Source organism: Drosophila gunungcola, unplaced genomic scaffold, assembly GCF_025200985.1.
Source record: "Drosophila gunungcola strain Sukarami unplaced genomic scaffold, Dgunungcola_SK_2 000231F, whole genome shotgun sequence".
NCBI lineage: Eukaryota > Metazoa > Arthropoda > Insecta > Diptera > Drosophilidae > Drosophila > Drosophila gunungcola.
Genome location: NW_026453392.1, coordinates 19,469 through 38,786, shown reverse-complemented (window position 1 = coordinate 38,786; position 19,318 = coordinate 19,469). Strand labels below are relative to the sequence as shown.

At 35.7% G+C, this 19,318-nt stretch overlaps 1 protein-coding gene across 7 annotated transcripts in view; it reads left to right on the top strand.

Annotated features, from left to right (window-relative positions):
* Window positions 1-19,318, top strand: part of LOC128266028 (palmitoyltransferase ZDHHC8) — a 37,480-nt gene that overhangs the window by 6,187 nt on the left and 11,975 nt on the right. For 3 of the 7 annotated variants that reach the window (XR_008269003.1, XM_053002300.1, XM_053002296.1), the window contains exons 3-7: window positions 14,790-14,908; window positions 14,973-15,130; window positions 15,195-15,367; window positions 16,045-16,239; window positions 17,204-17,522. Coding sequence is in view for 5 of the 7 variants with exons in the window: in XM_053002300.1 (XP_052858260.1) it covers window positions 14,790-14,908; window positions 14,973-15,130; window positions 15,195-15,367; window positions 16,045-16,239; window positions 17,204-17,522 (964 nt within the window). In the remaining 2 variants the exon portion in view is untranslated. The remainder of the gene's footprint in view (window positions 1-14,789; window positions 14,909-14,972; window positions 15,131-15,194; window positions 15,368-16,044; window positions 16,240-17,203; window positions 17,523-19,318) is intronic. The other 4 variants (XR_008269004.1, XM_053002298.1, XM_053002299.1 and 1 more) reach the window with 3 other exon arrangements.

The window sequence follows — 19,318 nt, the reverse complement described above, 5'->3', positions numbered from 1 at the left end:
GAAGGTTGGCAGAAGGGATAAACTCAGTTTAGTCTTTCACAGAATATATGTATTTGGGAAAAATATAGACAGAGTGCATAAATAAGAGAGAACTGTGGCAAAGTAACCACTTTGGGTCAGTACAGTGAGGCTCCGCTCCGCACACCCTCTGGAAAAACCCTCCACTCGACCCAATTAAATGTTGTTTGTAATTTGTGTTAAAAGCATTTCAAGGACTACATTTACTTTTTTTTTTACCCCAAGTTTGCTTACTTGTAGAGCTGCTCTCCCGCACACACTTTTCTACTCTTGGTCTCAGCGGTCGCCGAGGTTTGATTTTCTTCATTTATTTTACTTATTGCTTATTACTGTCACTTACACTGAAAAAACGTAGGGTTTAATGCAAAGAAGAGGTATCATTATGCGTTTGGTTTAAGAATAGGGTGATTTTTTCTATTAGAAAACCACGGTGTTTCTCTACTATGTTATTATAGCCAAACTGTTTCAAATGTTTCCCAGTGTATTTGGGTTATTTTTCTAAGTTAGCCTCTACTTTTTCACTCGAATCCACTTGAGATATTCATTTGGTATTGCTTTTGTTTTTCCTCGTGGGATTTTCGGCCCCTCTATCGCCGCAAAACACTCGAATACAGGATTATGTGTGTATTTGTCCACTAATTATAATAAACAAAGTTTTCTTTTCGCCAGCAATTAGGCAACACTTGTGATGAGCATGAAAAGCATATTACATTTGTTATAATATTAGGTATATTTCTATTGTTTTTTATATATATAAAATAAAACACAAAGATTATTTGATTTCGCAATCTTTTAAATATATAAAAGTCACATTGTTTCCGTTTCTTCTTATCAAACCCAATTTATAAATTGTCAATGGGCACCTAATAATTTTTTGAAAAATAGGTGGAGTGATTCGTCATCAAAGGTACAAAGTCGGGGGAATATTGATGAGAATATTGATGGGGAGTTTATGCGAAAGCAGGTGGTTCAAAGCAATTTACTGGGACCCCGCACCCCTCGCACTTTTTGCTGTTTTCCTTTGGATCGTTTAATTTTATGTTAATCATGTTCCACGAACAAAAAAAAAATTTCACTTTGGCGCACGTGTGTGTGTGCGTGAGTTTGCTCACAGGTCGTGACCTGAGCCAGCCACGCCCACACAGCACACAACACATAGCACACGCCCACCCACTCTGAATTTGATGCTGAATAAACGGCCTTGGCTTTCCCTACTTTTCCTCCCGTTCGCCGCTTGTTTGATGGCTTCTCAGCATTTTCCATGAGCGTTTTCTAATTGAATCGAATTTGTGGCAGCCACGCGATGTAAATTATACATAAATGCCAACTTGATTGCAGCTGCACTGCACCCAAACAACACCAACACACGACCACAATTTTACATTTGCACCGGAAAAAATTGTAATTGCTTAATACATAGTTCACCATTTAAGGTGTCAATATAATACCTGAATAAATAAAATGAAGATGGAATTCAAACCAATGTTAAAATTCTATTTAAAAACGTATTGATATGAATTTTGATTGTTCCTGTCAACGTGTTTGTTACTCAGTGTTTTCTTCGGTGTACTCTACACATTTCGTCTTTTAACCTTCGCGAATGCCCACAACAGCAACAATATATGTATGTTATAAATACCCTAGCGTTACTAGTACCATAACATATTCAATAACCTTGATGTGTTTTCAAACGCACTCTTTTTCATATATTTATGGACATGCTTATAATCACTTTGAGGTATGATGTGTTTACCTTTGACATATAATCTGCATGAACTTTGTGCATATACCATTCAGTAACCTTTAATGTGTTGCCAAAGATAAAACTGAATCGAATTTTTATCAGCTCTACTTACTAAGGTTACTAGGTTCTAAACGCACTAAACATAGATTTAGTTAGAAAAACATAGTTTTATTTTGACAATCTCAATCAACAACATTCCCCGAAATAAAAACAAAACTGTTTCACTACTTTTATAAAATTTTGAAGTAAAAGTTTTTCATCATTTAGATATTTTCTCATTAGTTTTGAAACTTCTCCAGTGATTTAATCTCTTCTCCGAATTTGTTTTATCTTTTTTGTACTGTATTAATCATATGTTTCTGGTTGACAGCAACAGAAATTTGATGAAAACTAATGACAAATAAAAGTCGAAGCAACTTGAGTTCCTGGAACTGTTTCCCACACATGACTGGATTTATTTTCGTTTTTACTACTCTTTCAGTGCCAGTTGCCTTTGTCTGCCGCACTCGAGTTACTTTTTGTTATGGCTTTGGATTTTTATTTTTTTGTTTATATTTTGTCAGTCCAACTTGTTAATGAAAATAAATTTCTGACGCCGTCGTCGCCCTGATAAATAATAATAACAATAATAACAAGAGCATTTGCAGTTGTTCAGTGTTGTTGATAATATCCGCCGGCCATTGCCATAAAAAGCAATGTGCAAAAAAGCAGCCGTGGCCAGAAAAATATTATAGGGAAAAGGAAAACTAAGCACAAAAAACAAATGTCAGTGGTAGGCAAAAAGTAAAAAAAAATAGAAAAAAAGCGAGGAAAACGACCAAGAAGAAGCTGCTAAACTAGAAGGAAAAGCGGATTCAGCGAGGTGAGCTGAGCCGGGGTGCCATTGCCACGCCCCCTTGAGCCACCATCTGCCGCCCACAGACACCACCCTCTTCCTGTTTTCAATTTTTTACGCTGCCTACAAACTATGGCTACAGGCAGTGGCTTACTGAGTTTGATCTAAGGGGGATAAGATATTAAGATAATTGCAATTCTTCTGTGTTTCAAATCCGAGTATCTGAACTAAATCAGGAATTTTTCAAATTTTTTGCCTATGCAAATTTTGTATTTCTAAATTAAGGAGCTGTTCTTATGATTTTACATGTACCAAAATGTTATATACTTAAACAATAAGCTAAATATAAATAGTACACGTTGATTTTGAATACTTCAAACTTAATTATACGCAAAAATAATGGAAATTTTTTTTTTAATATTTGCATATTATGCTTAAGAAACGCTTTAACTCACTACGCCACTGAGTCTGAATATGTATGGGTGTCATTTGAATGCTGCTTGAAAATGGTTTTTGTTCTCGTTGTTATGCCATTTCGTTATTGCCACCATTGTTGTTGTTGTTCTTGGCTATATACCACCCTCAACTTTAGCCGGCAAAATGTTTAACTCTACACCTGCAAAAAAACGTAGAAAAAAGTTGTTAGAAATAAAGGGAAACTTTTTCAGAATTATTCATTTCTTTTAGACCTTAAACTTTTCTACAATCTGGCTGTATTTGGTTTCGTTTCAATTGTAAAAAAGTTGGCAAAAAATATGGAATTTATAGGAAATCTAAAAAAACTATATAAAAAAAATGCGATTCTAGATTTAATATAGTTACTTGAACTTGAAAGTCACCTTTATTTACAACAACATTTAAATTGTTATATGTCATATGGACTTTCACATATATGCCCAGATTTGTTAAAGTGTAAATATAAAGAGCTCAAGAAAAAGTGGATGCATTCTACGTAGTTTGCCCTCTATCGTTTTCTTCTTTAGGGAAATCGATAAAATTCAATTGACAGCGTTGCTTTTAACCATTACTCATTTGCAATTATGCCTGCTCTTAACCCTTTGTTGGTCAATGTCAATGACGCTAACCGTTTTGAGCCTTTTTCCAGCGTTTTTCTGACTTTTGCCATCATATATTCTTCATATTTATGAGTGCGCCGACATGAACTCTCTGTATGTACATTTCCCATTAAGTTCGATTTATTTTTTCATCAGGGCCAGACAACAGGGCAAACAGTAACAAAAAAAAGGGCGTTAATTTTTTATCACTTTACTGTTTATTGGGGGGATTAAGTGGCAATCATTTTGACGGGTTTTTTTTGCTTTCCGTTGAATAATTTCCTGTTGAATGCCTATTTCCGCCCCGATGCTCGCGTTTATTCTATTCGTTTCCCTCCATTTTTGCCACTCTTTTGTTAAATATTAATTAAAATTTTTAATTAGGTACATTTTTACGCCAAGTTTAAGAAACTTTTGGCAAAGGGGCGAATATAAAAGAGCACTGGGGATGAGAAAAAGTCAACATGGAAATAAGTGGGAAAACAAAGTGAAAATGTTGACATCCAAAGGGACAAGTGTATTTTTAGTTGGCAAACAAACGCACAAAATTTGTTTGCCACACCCCGCAACTCACAACTCACAACCCACATAAATAAAACGTATACGTATGCACTCAAACATATTACGCATACGCCCTAGAGGCCGTCCATTCAAATTTCATTTCATGCGTCTCGTCATAAATACGCACAAAATGCAAAAAAGAAAATAAACACAAAAAAAGAACATCAAAAAATTATATAAAAAGAAAACCAGATTAAACAAGGCAAAAAAAATTTACTTATATAAGCAGAATACTCAATTTTGTACCCGAGAAATTTCGTTATAAAAGGGGGAAATTCTGCGGATTTCCCTTAGTTTTATTTATGATTTAACATTTGGAATTGATATTGGTTTTGGGATTAAGAGCGACAAGTTTCTTGAATGCTTTACAACTAATAATAAAGATAAGTCTTTAAAAATCGAGACATATTGGGTGACAAATAATAGAAACCAACTAAAGACAATATTACAAATAGAAATGAAATCAACGGAACCTAATGATTTCATAGCTATAGAACTTATGTAAATGGTTTATTTTATTAAAAAATAAAAGTGTCTTCCTAATTTGGCGAATTTATTTGATGATTTCGAATTCCATTGTTGTTTCTTAAATAGATTCCTTTCAAGCGATGATTTTGTAACAAACGCACATCAACTCGCCTAGAAAATAAACAAACTTTGAAAGGAGAAAAAATTGGGTTATGGAAGACCCCATGCCAACTGTAGATATATGCGTGTCTATATGCCCAAAACAAATTCTTCCATATTTTTTGGCCTAAAACAAAGTTGCTTGACCTTGGCAAAAAGAAGAAGAAAAAAAACGTTCTCTTTTTTTTCCAGCATTTCCCAAACCAATTCAATTTTGGCCCAAAAACGTCAGTTTTTTTTTTTTTTTTTTGGTTTGCTGCCCATCAGGCAAAATCAATTTTTTTTGGCTTCCCCCGACTTTTTTTTTCCCTAGTTACATACATTTTTTGACAGGGCGCATGACAAACTGAAGGACTTGCCATAGACAGCTATTAAAAAGAAAAACTGGGAGTGGGTGCAGTCCCTCACTTTGCCTGATTATCCCGCTTTGGCCCCAATCTTTTGGTAACTCGAGATCCGCTTGCTCATACCATACCATACCATACCATACCATACCACATACCATACCGCCCCTCCCTAGAAACCACACCCCGGTTTTTTTTGTCTAGGGGGCCAAGTCTTGTGGTAGTCCAAAAAAAAATGGCCCCAACTTGTTATTACATTTCGTTTGCGCTCTTGTACTGTTTGCTTGAGTGTGTGCTTGCGGGATTTTCCACCTCACCACCCCCTAACTGTGTCTATTTTTCCAGCCCCATCCCCACCTCTCACCTGTCGATTCACACTCTCGCTTTTCTCGAAGATTGCCCAATAATTGCGTATAAAAGCGGCTAAAAGAAGCACAAACCAACCGAACAGAAGAAACAGGCTGGCATATTTTTTATTTTTACCTGCGGCTAAATGATGTCCGACTGTTTAGAGTGGCCCAAATTAGAGCAGTAAATTGAAAGGGTTTCCCAAGAGTGAACCAAAAATTGGATAACAAATTAAATTTTGAATGAAACTATTAGAGAATATATAGACAAAATACTAATTTGGCAGTCAATATTAGAGTGAAAATTTTGCTAAAATAAAAACAATTATTTATTTATTTATGCCCTAGAACAAAAAGTATAAATTCGATTTAGAGAGTTAGCAAAATAATAGTCTTTTTTAAGAGCAATATTTATTTTCAAGAGATTTTAAGTCAATAAAAGCAGCCAAAATCAGTTGAATTCTGGCATACTTGTTCTCTTTAATTTATCCATTTAAATGGTAATAAAAGTGGGCGCCGAAAAAAAAAACACCTGCAAATATTTTCGTTCCAATTATCTTGAAATGAATATGGCTGAGGATGATGATATCCTCACTGAGAAGCCAGTTCGTCTTATCGCCGCAGGCAAATGCAAATGGTCAATTTCCCAGTAAAAGGCAATTGATTCATTTATCGCTAATTTTGCAGAAAATGGAAACCACTAGAAAGAGATGGGGTGGCAATTGGCAGCTGTTCGCGGCGACTCTGTGTTTGGTAACTGATAAAAGCCATGCCGTTTAACCTTCTTCGCACTTTGCCCTCCCAAATCCGCCTTTCCCCACCCCTCCTGCCTTCCACTTGGTGGGGCAAAAACCAAAATTAAATAACGAGCCATGGCACTGGCACCTCATAATGATGTCCGCCCCTCCCCCACCGCCACGCCCCTTAACCCTCTGCCGCCCGCTTATCGTTTGGCACCTTTTATCGGGTCGCTTGGAAGAACCTCCGTTTGGAGGCCAGCTACTTCCGACGGTGGAATAATAGCGCCAAAGACGTCTTCCGCTAAATGTGTTAAAACAAAATAAAAAAAAATGTTTTAGGGCCAGGAGTAACACAATAGATTTTTGTGATAAACATTTTTTTTTTAAATTTTTTTTTATAACTTTAAAATGATGCATTAGATTACCAACACAATTTTGAACTAGTATTCATTTTACTCCACAACTTCGAAAACATAAAATTTGTTAGTTATTAAAAATATTTAAAACATATTGTAAATAAACAAACTTTTATAACAAAAACATATTTATTTTGAAAAATAAATACAAAACATATATAATTACAAAAATAATTATAAATTATAAAGCGTTGAAACTTAAACTTGAACTTTGATAAGCATCAAATATGAAATTTTTAGGGTTTCAAAATATTTAAAACAACATGAAAACATTTCTGAAATAAACAAACTTTTAAAAATTTGAATAGATTAACATTTAACATGTGTCTTAAAAATATTAAAACAATATGAAAACATTTTGTAAACTTAAAAACAAAATATATAATTGGCAATTATAAAGCGTACAAATTCTGATGAATTAATTGATTTTTTGATGCTACTATTTTGACCCACACTGTATCTATGCGGATGGGCTAGCCAGCCCAGCCACATGTGTAATAAAAAAGAAAAAAAAAAACCAAACGAGTGAAAAAAGAGCCCCCATAGATAAGTCAGAAGCAAAGTCGAGGCGACGTTTTGCCCATGGTCGAAGCACATTTTTTTTTGTTTTTTTGTAGTTTTTGTACTTTTCTTTTATTTCTCCTCACTTTTTGCGTACTCGACTGTGCTGGTGACTAATGCTTAGCCGACGTTTACTTATTTTTTCGTTTTTAGCGATAGTAGGATATTTTTATACTCTGTGTGCACGAGAAGAGCAGAAAGTAGAGTACAACTTGAAGGCAGAGGGGTAAATGTGACGACAGCGACGATTTGCCCGTGTTTTCGTCATCACCGCCCAACACTAATCTACAAAATGGCATTCCTCATTATCTCTAGGCATAAAGAAATGGTTAAAAATGAAAATGAAAAATACAATTTAATAGCAGTTTCGTCAAAAGAAATTTATTAAACTGTAAAACGTAATTTCTTTAATTATTTAAAAAAAACAACTTGTTAGAAAAATAAGAGTTTCCTTGGATATTAATGTAAAAAAAGCCCCAAAATTAATATTTGTGTATTCTATATTTTAAAGCAACCGAAACCTGTTGCTCAGTGCCCAAACAAAAATGGATTTCCATTTGCTTCTGCTAGACGCATAAAAAGCAATTCCAATTTTTGTTGAGTTTTTAATTAATGCAGCTGCCATCGAATGCGAAATTGTCTTTGCTCTTGACTATTTTAACCACAGCCTCGCCTCATCAGCCAAATTTCCTTCCAGCTTACAGTGCGTTTCAGTAGTCTAAGGCTTTGGCATGTTCAACTTGCTGTATGTTGATGTAAATAAGTTACAGTAATGCTGTTCACATATTAAAGAGTTTGCAATTGTATAGTTATATTTTGAAATGCTGATTCTTACACTTCATTTTTAAATAACAAAGGAACAGTACTGTTAATGAAAATAACGAAATAAATAAATATGTGTATATATGTCATTTTAGAGTTTGCACTATTAAAATTATGATTTGAAATAATTTGTTTGCTATTGAATACTTATTAGGTTGATGGCAAAGGAAAAAATTGCTGAAACATGCACTTACTATTTACTATTGTTGGCCATAGGTTTCTGCACCATAGGGACTTAAATCTTTGATAACTTTTGTTTAAATTTTATATAGATGAAACGCAGTGTAATAGAGTGCTCCTGTACCTCGGTGTGTATGTGCCTTGTGTGTTTGTCAATGTGTCGAGTCAATTAATTGCCGATTGAAATCGTACTTGCGGCTGGTTTTCAGTTGACCTCTTGGGCTCTTTTTGTTTTACTACCACCTTCCACCCACCACCCACCTGTCCCTGAACCTCCTGGTAATTGAGTTTTCTTCGTTATGAAGCGATGGACCCCATTTAACTTGCCGCATTTCGCCTAAATGTGACACATTTTGCCATTTAGCTTCTAATTTGCTCCGCCCACAAGCGCTGAAAGCTGCTTTTGTGGCAACTACTTAGCATAGCAATTTAATTTCCAGCAAGTGTCTCCTTGAAACACCCACACCACTCGCCTTTAAACCAGTAACCCTAACTAACCCCCTTTTGATTAAGTCACCCGTCCACCGGAAAGGCTCTAGAAAAACACTCTACTTCCTATTTTTTCTCTATTTATTTATTTATAAACAACGCCGTGGCTGAGGTTTTTATTGGGGAAGTGGGCGGCAGTGGGCGGTAGTGTCCAGCGGGATTCCTTCACCTTGACAATGCCACAGTGATGTAATGCCGGTGGGAAGGAAGGTCGAGACTAAGGAGAAAGCTGTCGTTGCCGTGCAGTAAATAAAACCACTCAACTCTTTCTGGAATTTAGTCGGGAATTGAAATTGAAATCGAAATTGAAATGGATGCCACCGACAGTTTGGTGCTGGGGAAAAGTGCGGGATAAGAGGGTATTCTCTTGAATATAGTTGCTTAATTTCCCAGAACCAAGTAAGGCATTCGTAACAAACTCGATGCAGTACACATTTACTTGGAAAAGTACGCATTTTATTTCACAAACAAGAATTTTGGAGAACGTCGGTTTCAAATTAAGCTCAAACGCAAAGTTCATGTTCATATTGATTATTTAAAAAAATAAACTACAGAGAGTATTAAAGTATAAATATTAATTCAATACTAAATACTGCAACCCCTTTACTTTTTAGTTTCATTTTCATACCAAAGAGTCTAAAACTGCAGTCTAAGGCTTTATTTTAAAAGTTTTATTTTAATACGTTCGTTACGTTACGTTACGTTAAATAAACATCTAATTGATACCTTTTTTAATACAAAATAGTTTTAAATTCCTGCAACAATAGTTCAGTTTTTATGAAAAATTTTTGTTGGGTGTAAGAAATTTGTAAACAAAATCGATGCATTGCAAATTACTTGTACTACTTACTTACTTACCTAATTTTTGAGAAAGTCGGTTAGTTCTTATTTTATTAAGCTCCAAACAGCAAGAGCAGTTCATAATGATTATAAAAAAAAGAGTTATCATGTAGTATATATTAACAAATGACATTAAATTCCTGGTTATGCATTTAAAATGCAATATATGTATCTAGTGGTTTACCCTCTGGTCAATACAGTCAGACAGTTCACTGCCCTATTAAGCTATTATATCCGCCCAAGATTTATGTCCCCAACCAAAAGCGCCCAAGAGCCGACCGCCTAGCTGAAATTATATTTCAATCAATGCAAAGCACTGTTTATTTGTTTTCCTTGGCAATTTGTTTCAATTTGATGGCGCAAAACATTAATTGAAGTCAAACACATCCTGTATGGGCTGGCTTTGTGGGGTGGGTGCTGGTTTCAGTGGCTCCGTGGGAGGCTCTTACACTGTATTGTGTATATGTGTGTGTGTTTATTGTCCCTGCTGCGGTCTTGTCACTAATTTGATTTGCTAGTTTGCCCCAGTTCGCCCTCCTTTCAGGAAATTGAAATGAATTATTTGTCATAAGACAGCGGCAAATCCTTGAGCCGCCTGCCTTTCTCTGTGCTACATTATATTTCTTTATTTTTTTCTGTATTTTTCTGATTTTTTTTTTTTTTTGTCATTTCTGGGCCAGAAACTCTTTCTACTCGATTTTTGCCACCCTCTTTTCGGCCTGACTTTGCATAAATGTAAACAGATTTCCCTCCCGGGACTTGGCAAACATTTTTGCTAAATTGAAAAGTAAAGCAAACAAGTGTAATATATATATATATATATATATATATATATATAGTATATATAGGTATGCTATGTATGTGTGGTTTAGGTTTATAGAGCTATACACCTGACTTATAATAGGGCATCAGCTGGGAGATAAGAGATCGCTTTTATTCTCTACTATTTTTGTGAATTTAAATTATGAATTTCAAGTTTGGGAATTTAAATACCCGCATTTTTTCCTGTACTATATTTCGTTGTGTTTATATTTAATTATAAAATAAATAATTATAAGATTCTATTCAATAATTTTATATTATATTTTAGATAATGCCGCCGTACGCAATTAGCAATGCCAATCACGTTGCTAGGCGGATTTACTATATATATACATATATATATTATTAAAGATGGGGTGCTGGCAGGTGGAAGGTGGGCTGTCATTTTGATATTCGATGCGAGTCGATTAGATTCAGATGCCTGCACATACGCGTAATACACAGCGATCATTAACATTGGCCAATTGCCATTTCCAATTTTGGGTTTATTGCTCGACAGCCTTAATGGGAATTGTGCAATCCAAGTTTTGTTTGGACAGTTGCTATCTATGTTTGTGCCTCCTATTGCTGTAAATAAATAAATAGTTCGCCTTTGTTCAGTTTTAAGAATAAATCAAATCTGTTAAATAGATTTACATTCTTTGGCCATTAAATCAGAAAACAAAATGCCTTGATTTTAGAAAACAAAGTCCGAAACATGGACTTAAAAATATGCTTCTCAAATATATATTTATTTATATAATTTATTTTATTTTATTTGGCAGGTTCAACTTTAAAGTCATGTTTAGTCCATTATTCGTTAAACTAAGGAATATTTTCCTAAAAACAATTAATTTTTATCTGACTGACTGACTTTAAATAAGGAAAGCAGCTGCATAATATCATTTAAATTTCCACTTGCATTTGTTGCTGATTAATAAAAAGTGAGGCTGAAATTCCGTAAACTGCATGGGCGAGGAGTTAATTAATAAAGTGTGGCTGGCGCAGTTCATAATAGATGTCAGTTGAATTAATTACCCTCGCGGCTCTCGTTAATTCTTGAGGTTTCGCCATCTTTGCTTCGCTTAGCTTTCATTATTTTATTCTTTTATCCATTTTTTGTCTCCCTATTTCGAGGTCGTATCCCCGGAATCCCTATTTTCTTTGTCTCAAAGCGATTAACATAAATCCCTGGCACGTGCTGAGACTCGCTCCGTTCCGGTTTTATTTGCATTCCTAAAAATTGTATGCAAATGCCAGTTGCCAGTTGCCAGTTGCCAGTGGATGAGATAGAGCTCTTTGTTTTGTTACAAGCGTTGTAAGCGTTGAAATAAATGCGATAAGAGTGCCGAAATAAATCAAAACCAGAAGCAGGCGGACACAATCCCAGATTCAAATACAGATTTAGCTACATTTACAGATACTATGCATATACAGATACTATACATATACAGATACAGATACAGATAGTGAAGGTGCGAAAATTGAAAATCTGGACTGCACTGTGCTGCTTTCTTTCAATTGTCCGTAGAGCCAGTGGGAAAATAAAAGAAAATGGAAACGGATACGGATACGGATACGGATACGGAAAACTGACAGTCTGAGGTCATTCTGCCAATTATAATGCAGCGAAGGACTGCGCACGATGATGATCAAGTTGAAGTTGAGGGCAGCAATGGGAGGCCAAGTGTGGAGATGATGATAATGGGAGTAGAGTTTTAGAGCTACAACAGCACAGTGGTCGTGGGGGCAAGTGCAAAGTTCTTGGGTTTGAGGGTATTACTTACTGACCACTTAACCGGTCAGTTGGCTTCGAAATCGATTTGTAAGAGATTTAACTAACCCTAAAGGATTTTTAAATTTATATTAGTAATCTTACTTAGCATGTATATATCTATCACTCTTATGTATTGAAAGAGTACAAAAAATCTACAAATCTATTTTACTATGACAAAAACTAAGTGTCGGCATAATCCCACTTGCCGAGTGACCACTGTAGTGACAAATGCACTGCGGAAAATGACAGAAAAAGAGAAATAACGTGCAGATTGATGATGAGCTGGCAAATGACGATGGTGGTTGCATTAAGGATGAGTTTATCCATTAGAATTCATCGGCGGTCTGCCCTCAGCAATCTGGGTTTGGGCAAAAAGCGAGCCGGAAGGCGGGGAGAGCAGTGGCGTAATGCAGTGAGAAATGCCGGAAGAAAGTAATACATTCACCCTAAGTAACCCGTAAACAGAACCCCGATAGCCCGTAAGCCCGTAAACCGAAACCAGCAGAAAGTTCCGCACATCCACATCATTGCAAATGTATCAGAGGTTGTGGAGAGGAAAAGCGGGAAACGTGGGAAAAGTGGGAAAAGTGGGAAAGCGGGAAAGTTGCAAAGGCGAAGACAGACGGAAATGGAAATGGGCCAGAAGAGGACACGTGTGTGTCGCCATCGCCCTTGCAACATTGCAACATTCATGGCTATGGCTTGTGGTTGGTCGACTTAACCCCTTAAGCACTACTACTGTGTAAACAAAAAAAGGTGGTGACAACAATAAACCATTGATATTGACAAAGTTGGAAAGGTTGAAGGAAAATTGTAGGTGTGGAATAGCTATATACTTGTAGTTACATTAAAATGTAGGCCAAAAATATATTATTTTGTGAACAAAGATAAAGAAACACATTAGGCTTAAAAAACCTTTGTTGTTTTAGATTTTTAAAAATTTGACATTTATTAATAATTCCCTAACATTCACTTTTCAATATACTATTTTGTCAGTCTTGTTTAAAAACCTTTTTATATTTGCCCATTAGGTATTATAAGCTTCACGAAAATAATTTTATAAAAATTTAAAAATTGGCTTCAAACTAATTTTGATTGCTATTTTCATAAGCTATAAAACTACTTTTATTTTGCCCGCAAATGTATGTATTAGCTTCACGAATACAATTCGAATATGTTTAAATATTGGTTTCGAACTATTTATGGCTATTTCTAAAACTACTATTATTTTGGCCGCAACTGTATGTGTGTACTCATTGGAATAGAGCGAACATATAGAGCTACATATTTCTTAAAATCACAGTCTGTGATGATAACTTCAACAAAATCTATTGAAATTAAATTTTCGGGATTCTTAGGATATTTTTGCAGTGCCAAAAAGGGTTAAGGTTCTATTCCGGTTCGTTTTGAATCCGATGCGGGTCGAATTCTGTGGAGTGGAGAGTTACAAGAAGGGGGGTTTCTACCGACAAAACAGTTCCGGTTCAGTAGACTCTAAAGTGATTGCGGCGACACAACGGGCGGGCTTCGTTGGATAACCTAGGGATAGCCTTGGGATTGGGCTCTCCCGGCCTCTGTTGTCCTTGCGTCCTGTTTTCCAAATGTCCGAGTATCCTGGCCACCTCTTGCTTAACGGTCAACAATGTGGTCGACGGATTTTCGACCGACTTTCGGCCTACTCAAAGAGCACCACACACACACAGCTAGGCATCCATGAAAACCACCTCCCCCAAAAGGCTGATTACAAAGCCATCAAATTTGTAGTCGCAGTTCTTCGGTTGTGGGTTTTAATCCAGCCCATCATCGTTATGCAAGGAATGGTGGCTTTTTGGAACCACTTTGAGCCGGTTGTGTGCACTACTTCCAGTTTGAAACCTGTTCGGTAAGCGGTTTTAATCAGGGCTCAAAACTAGACGAAGTAGCCGTATTACTTTATGGCAATTAGACTAGACGACACAAAAAAGGGTCAATATCTTGCTGTTGCCCATTTGAGTGGCTTTAAAGCTCGGCCCCAACTTCATTTGACATGCAAATGATTTCTAGGCATTTTTAAGTTCTTAAATTTTTAATGGTTGGCTTATAAACTTTATGGTAATTCAAGCTTTTATTTAAATGTTACTCATTATATACATTTTCTGTTATTAACACATTAAACTTTTGATGTATTGCTAACCTAATTTCATTATGGCTAATATTAAATTTAACAGGGTATTAAAAATGGTTATAAGTTTGTTTTGCTTATAGTTTTTATGAATGTAACCCAATTATCATTATATGTATTGTACTAAACCACTATCCAAATGTTAAATTATTAATAGTTGGCTTATTAACTGGATGGTAATTTAAGCTTTTATTTAAATATAATTATTTAACATGTTTTGTTTATTAATAAGACATTAATCTATTGATTTATTGTTATCTTATCTTGCTCCCTATCTTATTCCCAATTACTATAAAATGCTAAAAAGGTTATAAATTACTTTTGACTATTGATTTATGGTTGTCTCTTTTTTAGAAGATAAAAGTTGTCCCCAAATTAATTACACATTTAATAGGGTATTTAGTAGGTTATAAATTAGTTTTTTATATATATATCCTGTGTTTAAATCCCTTGTTCATCTGCCACTTACAGCTGCCAGTACTACGTGAAGAGCCACCCATGGGTGCTGGCCTACCAGGGCGTGATCACATTCTTCGTGCTGGCCAACTTCACGCTGGCCACCTTCATGGACCCGGGCATCATCCCCAAAGGTATGTAGCGTGCTGAGCAGGGGCCAGCGCCAGTCGTCACGGCCTAAACTTGACTGCATTCTAGCCTCGCCCGACGAAGACTGCGAGGAGGAGCTGCGCGCCCCGCTCTACAAGAATGCCGAGATCAACGGCATCACCGTCAAGATGAAATGGTGCGTCACCTGTAAGTTCTACCGCCCGCCACGCTGCTCCCACTGTTCCGTCTGCAATCACTGCATAGAGGTGGGTTCTCATCTATTATGTTTAGTCTTCTCGTATAATATATCATTTTGCTGGCCATTCGCAGACCTTCGATCACCACTGTCCGTGGGTCAACAACTGCATCGGCAGGCGGAACTACAGGTTCTTTTTCTTCTTCCTCGTCTCACTGTCCATTCACATGCTCAGCATTTTCTCGCTGTGTCTGGTCTACGTGCTGAAGATAATGCCCAACATCAAGGACACGGCGCCCATTGTCGCGTATCCTTTTGCAAACACAAAAAAAAAAGTTTTAAAAATATTCATAAAAACATTTAATTAAATTCTGAAAGTCATTTCTTTAAAAGATTTATAGGGTAATATAGATTTCAAAGTAAATAATGTTTAATAGCCCTCTAAATAGATTTGCTTAAAAATGAATTTTCGGATTGAAAAAATATTTTATAAAATTTATTTAATTCCCAAAGTCACCTTTAACAGATTTATAGGGTTATATACATTTGATGAATGTTTTATTTAATTATGTTTAGTTTTTTTGTTTAATATTCCCTTAAATGGATTTGTTTAAAAATTCAGTCAGTGGAAATAGATTTATAGGGTAATATAAATTTAAAAGGCATTTGTTTGGTTTAATTTGATATGATTTTTTTTTTAATCCTGTTAAATAGATTTGTTAAATATTTTTTTTTTAATTTGTTAGAATTTGTAGGGTATTAAATTGAAAAGGTTTCTTTTTATTCAATTTGCTTTTAATTATTTAAATAGATTTGTTTAAAAATGCTTTTGTCTATCCTATGTATAGTAACATATAGTTATGAACAGAAATGAGAATCAAAGTGTGACAGTTCTGGTTAAATATTTATGAAATTTAAGATCTGCAGGCATATTTATACTGCGCCGATTGGTTTGGCTTAACTCTTAACTCGCTTGGTATACAGCATGATCCTGATGAGCCTGGTGACCATTCTGGCCATCCCCATCTTCGGTCTGACCGGCTTCCACATGGTGCTGGTGTCGCGGGGTCGGACGACCAACGAACAGGTCACCGGAAAGTTCAAGGGCGGCTACAATCCGTTCTCGCGCGGCTGCTGGCACAATTGCTGCTACACACAGTTCGGACCACAATACCCCAGGTGAGTCAGTTCATTCAAAAATACCAGAGACCAACCGAATTTTCCACTCGGGGAAAGTGCGGAAATTACTACAATAAATATCCAAATTGGACTGCCAATTATTGGCTTCAGATTACGTGTCCTTGGGGAAGTAATTTGACTGCAAATTGAAATAATAGTATTGTAGATTGTAAACTTCCGAGTTCGATAGCCAATTATATCTTGAGTTTCAATCCCTTGGGGATGTAAATTGTTAAAATTATTTTATATGGGAAGGAAGTTCTGAAACGTGACGCACTTGCTAACAACATCAGAAAAAGCACTTTAAAGTGCTTAATACAAATGACACATAAAAAACATATCACAATATGACCACAATTTTATTTAAAAGTATTTATCTCTTTAGTTATAGTACTATAAACATATCAGTGACTCACTTATTTTTATAAATTATGTGAGGAACATAGCTATGTACAACTCTCAAAGTTTTTGTTATATTCTGTATGTGTCACAACTTCCCCACAAAATACCCATAACTTATGGAAATAATAAGCAGAAATATATGTCAATAAGAATTAATATCATTATCATTTTTACGATATCTTCTTATGTAAAATTCTGAAAACATTTTTTTTTAATATTTGTTTTTAAACATCTTAAAGAACGACTGTTTGTCAGTTTTATGTAAAAAAAATCGTAATGCCCCCTGATATTTAATTTTGAAATTCGTAAGATAACATGAATACAATTGGAATATTTTAATTTGATTATAAATATAAAAATCTCAAAAAACGATTTCTTGTATTTTTTTTTAATAATCATGTCAAACACCGATTATTTGCCAGTTATTTTTAATAAAGCTATAATCTTTACGGTCCTTTATATTATTTTGAAATTCATCGGCTTTCATTTGGGACTTTTGGGTATTTTACGTTCGAATTTAGATCTTTTATGTATTTTATTAACCCGATATTTGTGCTTGCAGCTTACTGAACCCGAAAAAGTACGCCTCGCGGCGGTCGCAGGTGCAGAACCAGGCGATCAGCACCATTTGCAACGACCGGAGCGGCCAGCAGACGGGCGCCGGGGGCGGGGCCGGCGGCAATGGGACCGCTGCAGCCGCAGCGGGCGGCGGGGGAGGCGTGGGCGGTGGCGGTGGCGGTATGCGCGGCACTGCGGTGCAGTACTCACCACGCTCCTACTACGACGCGAGTCGCGAGAAGCGCGGAATTCAGGTAAAGACATATATGGCCGAGGGCAATGGTTATAATCAACGGTCGGGCAGCACAACGCTTTACAGTAAGGTGGGTAAACAACAAGATTCTGCAATATCACCGAGAAAAGCGAAGCAGTTGCTATGCGAAACTCAGATTCCTATTAAATATATCTATGTATCCTATATCTATTGTATCTAATATCCCTGAATAGTATGCCACAGGTGGTTGGTCAGCAATTTCTTAAGTTCTTTAATTGAAATTAATAGTATGGGTACAAATTAAAAAGTATTGACATCAAATATATATCATCGAATAAAATGCTTTAATTATTTCCATCCGAAAGAAATTCTTTAATATGAAGTAACTATTGTAATGATTAAATTTATATTATATTTGTTTTATCAATGTATTGGATAGTTTTCCTTTAAATAGTTTCAATGAAAACAAAAATGTTTTAAATTCCTTTGAGCGATTGCTGAAGCCACCTGTTGTTGTTGCTACTGTTATTGTTGTTATTGTTGTTGTTGTTGTTTGGCTTAGTTAATGTTGTTGTAATCGTAATTTGTGTTTTTCTTAACTATACTTGTAACCGTTAACAGCTGTTTGTTTATGTTTATGTTTATGTTTTTGATTTTGTTTTCATTTCTCATCTCGCTTCAATGTAAACAATTTCCATTTGATTTCTTGACCTTTTCCTGGTTTATTTTCTGTTTCTATCACATTTTCCGTAGCTCATTTCGTATGATTTATCATTTGCTGTAATCCCATATCCCATAATAACCCCATGTCCCAAAAAGCCCCTCATCCGCTTAATGCTTTGGCTAATTAACTACAAAATCGATATAAATACATAACATATATAGTATATAGTATATATCAGTACATATATATATATGCTATATGTATGTCTGTAGAGAGCTTTATATGTCGGAGAGAAATGTGTGAAGTATCTTTGCCTTGTTCTTGTTGTTTTTACTTGTGACCTGCGTGGGCGAATAAAAGTTTTTCCGCCCCTCCCAGCTGCTCCACAACACATCCTTCAATCTCATTTTCCACCCACACATTTTCCACCTCCCCCTCCCCCTGCACTGCAAAAACTTTTTTGGCTGCCGCTTTTACTTCTACTTCTTCTGCCGCTGCTGCATTTACTATTTATTATTATTTTCCCGCTTTCCCTGGCATAAAAACAGAAAAAAAGGGGTGGTAGGGATGTTAGTTAGTTAGTTAGTTAGTGCCACGCCCGTTTAATTGAAGGACAAGCAAACCAAATGATGCACACCCATTTAGAGAAAGCAACGCTCTCACCCACTCAAAACTTTGCCATTTTCCACTTTCCCCACTATTTTCACATCCTCGCCATTGTAATTGCCTTCCACTGTCCTTGACATCTCATGAAAAATACAGTGAAAGCTCTGCCAAACGGACAGACTGTCACTGTGTGTATTTTGTTTGCCTATAAATAAATGTGAACAATTTCAAGAGGCTTTAAAAATCCAAAATAAATTTGTTTTACATTATTCTTTTTTATTTTTAATTTTGTATTTACTTAAGATAATTAGTAACCAAATTAAATCTTAGCCAGCTCAAAGAACAGTCCGTCTGTAATGCTTTATATGTTAAACAGTTTTGACAGTCATTTATTAAAAAAATTTATTTTATTTAACTCAAAAAAAAAAAACTAAAACATGCACAAGAGGTAACTATAAACTTTTCGAAAATCACCCGCACACTTTCTCTTTTGTTTTTCTTCCTAAAATCTTGTCAAAATCCAATTAAAAATCACTTTGTTGCAGATTAAGTCTTGCCAATACAGTAAACAGAGAAATGCTTTCATAATTTTGGCATTTGTAATCAGAAACTTCGGACTTACCGGGGCGGTGTGT